Consider the following 3735-nt stretch of genomic DNA (forward strand, 5'->3'; position numbering starts at 1 on the left):
CTTTGTCCTTGCAATACTTAGTTATTAAATAGATAAAATATCAAATGGCAGACGATTTGTGATGGTACGAGCGTCATTTATGACAAATGAAATAAATATTTTCAGTTTGCCATTATTCTCTTTCAATGTGTCAACCAATTCTCGAGAGTAACATTATTCCTTCGAGTTTCATCAGTCCATTCGTACTTGAGCATATTCCCGAACAACGTGCAAGAGACAGGAAAAATACTTTGTGTGTGGAAAAAGTAAAAACGTGAAATTGTTTACAGAAATCACATTACAAAAGTGTAAAATATCATCAGCTGTCAGAAAAAAAGCTGCCATCCAGTATGCTGATGTCAAAGTACCCGAAACTTGCGATCCATCCGTTGGCTATCACACTAGACTGTGTTATAGCAATTTTACATCAATTAATGCCAAATACAAAAATATCCTATCATCTGAGTATGTTATATGTCCTATTATTCNCCTCTAAACTACTATCCTTTCGACATACACAGACAAATATTTTTGTATAAAGAATGCCCAGTTGTATTGTTCCATATGTAAAAAAATACCTCATTCCATTTAAAACAACAGGTATTATAAGTAGACCTTCAAATCTGTTAAGCACGTCCACCATCTACCTATAGAAAAGTAATGTATCCCTCAAAATCAAATGACTTTTGTCTGAAACAGTTCTTCCTAACTTAAAAAATGGAGAAGTTATTCAGGTGGCTTGCCTTAGGCGACTCATTCTGTATACATTTCTTTGAATGCTCATAATAATTCCATAAACAATGTTAGCATACCTTTTTTCCAAATTTGTAGTAAGGTATCATCATTCCACTGGAGAGCACTATTCAATATAAGAACAGCATATTTGTGATTAGCACGATAATCAAATATTTGCAGAGGATTCCATATTGTTTTTTCCATGTTCGAGTCACAGTGCACAATTAAATTTGATTTATATTTTCTCAAAACTGAAAACGAATGCTTCCTAAGGTTTGCTAGGTTATACAGTTCATGAACGAGTGATTCATTCAAATGTTGAATCGGTAGAGGACGTCGTTTATTGCCCGGCAAAGTAATTCATTGGAAAGTCTAAATTTACATTTCATGCTATACTTTATGCAGAGATGAATAGTATCTAATCATTTCTGCTTTACGTAATAATTGGACGTTTATTCATGTTGAAACTGAGTCAAAACAATCTCTCGAACATCCCAAGGAGGAAATTTTATCTCTGATTCCTCAGTTCACTCGATTATTCGGACGTTTATAGTATTAAGCATAAATTAAATGTGTATTGAATGGTGTTCTGTACACTTGGAAAAAAAAACTTGATCTACGAGCAAACCGTGATTACATACGTGTTTAACAATCGTACTACATAACTACAGTATTTCTGTCAGACGCAGTGGATGAAAGTAGCAACATAATTGTACCTTTATGAAGTAAATATCCCAACATGTCATCAAAAATTTCGATTTGGAGAAAAGTACCGGGTTATGTCGGCCGGTATAACGACGTAATTTATTCACGCCCGCTAATGTCAGTAACGCCACCAAGCCAAGATGTTCTTTTGTATTTCGGAGGCGATATTCAGGTAGCAAATTACCTTATGACCGATAATTTTCAGCCGATTATAAGAACTGTTGATTGCAGGATTTACAAGAAAACATGGAGAAAACTGATAATAAAGTACACAAAAAATGGTGCTTGGAGAATACCGCAGAAATACTTTCAACGAACTTTCCTAAAAAGCATGTACTTGTCGTTCGACCATCCAGGTATATGAAAAATATTAGAGACAATGTTCAATATAGTAGTAATAGTCATTTATTTAATACCTTAATTGCATCAATTCCTTATTCTCTAAATATCTTCACAGTCCTCTTATCATTCCCTTTATCTCTTTTAGGAATAATATTCAATATATCTTTTTTATTGTTTCAGAATAACTGTGAATACCTTTAGCTGTTTCGATAACTTCGTGCCATCAAACGAATGTGGCGTGCCAACATTCCTCCCAATGCATAATGCTTTAAAGCATTTACTGGAATTGGTTAAATCCTGTTTAATTCATATTAAAGCATGCACTACAGATCAGGTATATATTATGGGATATGTAAAGCGTTCTATAATTCTTAATTGAAATATTTTGAAAATCACAGGATCCTATATGTTTCACTATTGAAAATACAAAATTAACGTTATTAGGCTTCAGCAAAGGTTGCGTTGTATTGAATCAATTGCTTCACGAGTTTCATTATTATCAAAGTGAACAAAATTTGGATGTGGAGATCGATGACTTCCTAAGACTCATTGAAAGCATGTGGTGGTTAGACGGTGGTCATGCAGGTTCTAAAGATACATGGATCACTGAACCACTAATACTGGAATCTCTTAAAAAATTAGGTAATCAATTAATTTCTTTATTTCAGTCACAGAAGAGTTAGATATGTACATAAGGGGGTAGACTCCAATAGCAGCACAATAAAGCAGAATGTCAATTTTACCTACTAAATTAGCCAAAAATATAAATTTGCGCCAGTAAATTGTATTTCTGAGAGAATTAAGACGAAATTTGCTTTAATGATTAGTTTAAGGTATATTCTAGTGCACTCTGGTCATTAATCAGTGAGATTATACTGATATTTAATCAAATAAGTACTACAAAATGAAGGAGAAATCGTAATTACTATTTTAAGCAATTTTACACGAAACAAAAGTTGTTCTGAAAAATATAAGTTTTATAAAATAAGAACCAGAGTGCCCAGTAGTGTGCCTTAAACTAAACATTAAAATGAATTTTACTTTGATTCTCTCAGAAGTAAAGATGTTGAATCAAATGTCGTAAATTCATATTTTGCACTACTTTGTCTTATCGACAAAACAGAGCAAAAGACATAAAAAAATCGGATGATTACCCTAGCTCCTTAACTTCATTCATCCATCCACATCCCAATCTTACATACCTCCATACCTTCATACTAATGTTAACTATTATAACTATTTGTACGAACTTCTATTTTTACAAATGAAATTAACGAAATACATATAAATATTCATTCTTTGCATGTTTCATTAAATTATTTACAATTCCCACAAATGCTTAAACGCCTGTACTCTAATTATAAGTAAACTTTATTGTACGTAAACAAGTTTAAAACATACAGAACATTCCATATAAAAATCGAAACAAAACGTCTCCTGCACTATTTACCATTGTATCGCCTTTACCTCCTCTTGTGGACCTCTTTTACTTGCCGCTTACGTTCCTCTTGCTACTCTAACTCCTATATACAATCTACTTCTCCGAATTCGTCTCATATATTTATCTTCAGTGATTACCCTCTGTATTTATCTCATCGCATATTCCTATTTTTTTTTATTAACCTACTCGAGGTAGTTCTACATTTTCAAGTGCCTTGGAACACTGCACTAAACCTTACTCACTGCCTTGTTCACATTTCCCTTAAGGTCATCGCTTCAATCTTGTTTTCTACTCTTTGACTCGTTTAGTGCTGTTTTAGTTCTATTATTCGTCCGTGATTTATTTACCAATCTGCATTTGACATTCCTTAAACAAGTGTTCAAACAGTTGTTCCAACGTGCCGCTTTTTAGAAAAATTGTATTTTATACGTTCCCGCAGCTCAGTCTTACTAACATCCTTATATACTTATCCCACCGTCACCGTTCATTGTCTAAGTATGTTGGAACAATCCGTAAATGTCTTTATATAGGAA

At 33.2% G+C, this 3735-nt stretch overlaps 2 protein-coding genes across 3 annotated transcripts in view; one reads left to right on the forward strand and one right to left on the reverse strand.

Annotated features, from left to right (window-relative positions):
- The window catches only part of LOC108626305 (thiamine pyrophosphokinase 1), a 7425-nt gene extending 5906 nt beyond the window's left edge, over nucleotides 1–1519 (reverse strand). Inside the window, exons 1-2 of one of the 2 annotated variants that reach the window (XM_018026895.2) lie at nucleotides 1431–1519; nucleotides 792–965 (exon numbers count right to left, since the gene is read on the reverse strand). In XM_018026895.2, the coding sequence (XP_017882384.1) occupies nucleotides 792–965; nucleotides 1431–1455 (199 nt within the window). In that variant the 5' untranslated portion in view covers nucleotides 1456–1519. Of the gene's footprint in view, nucleotides 1–791; nucleotides 966–1430 lie in introns of those variants that run through there. The other variant, XM_026814715.1, reaches the window with a different exon arrangement.
- LOC108626306 (UPF0565 protein C2orf69 homolog) overlaps nucleotides 1076–3735 on the forward strand; it is a 4968-nt gene continuing 2308 nt past the window's right edge. Inside the window, exons 1-4 of the mRNA XM_018026897.2 lie at nucleotides 1076–1591; nucleotides 1651–1775; nucleotides 1942–2095; nucleotides 2160–2403. Coding sequence (XP_017882386.1) covers nucleotides 1454–1591; nucleotides 1651–1775; nucleotides 1942–2095; nucleotides 2160–2403 — 661 coding nt within the window. The 5' untranslated portion in view covers nucleotides 1076–1453. The remainder of the gene's footprint in view (nucleotides 1592–1650; nucleotides 1776–1941; nucleotides 2096–2159; nucleotides 2404–3735) is intronic.

This window comes from Ceratina calcarata, unplaced genomic scaffold (assembly GCF_001652005.2).
Source record: "Ceratina calcarata isolate Rehan_Ccalc_2016 unplaced genomic scaffold, ASM165200v1 scaffold394.2, whole genome shotgun sequence".
Lineage (NCBI taxonomy): Eukaryota > Metazoa > Arthropoda > Insecta > Hymenoptera > Apidae > Ceratina > Ceratina calcarata.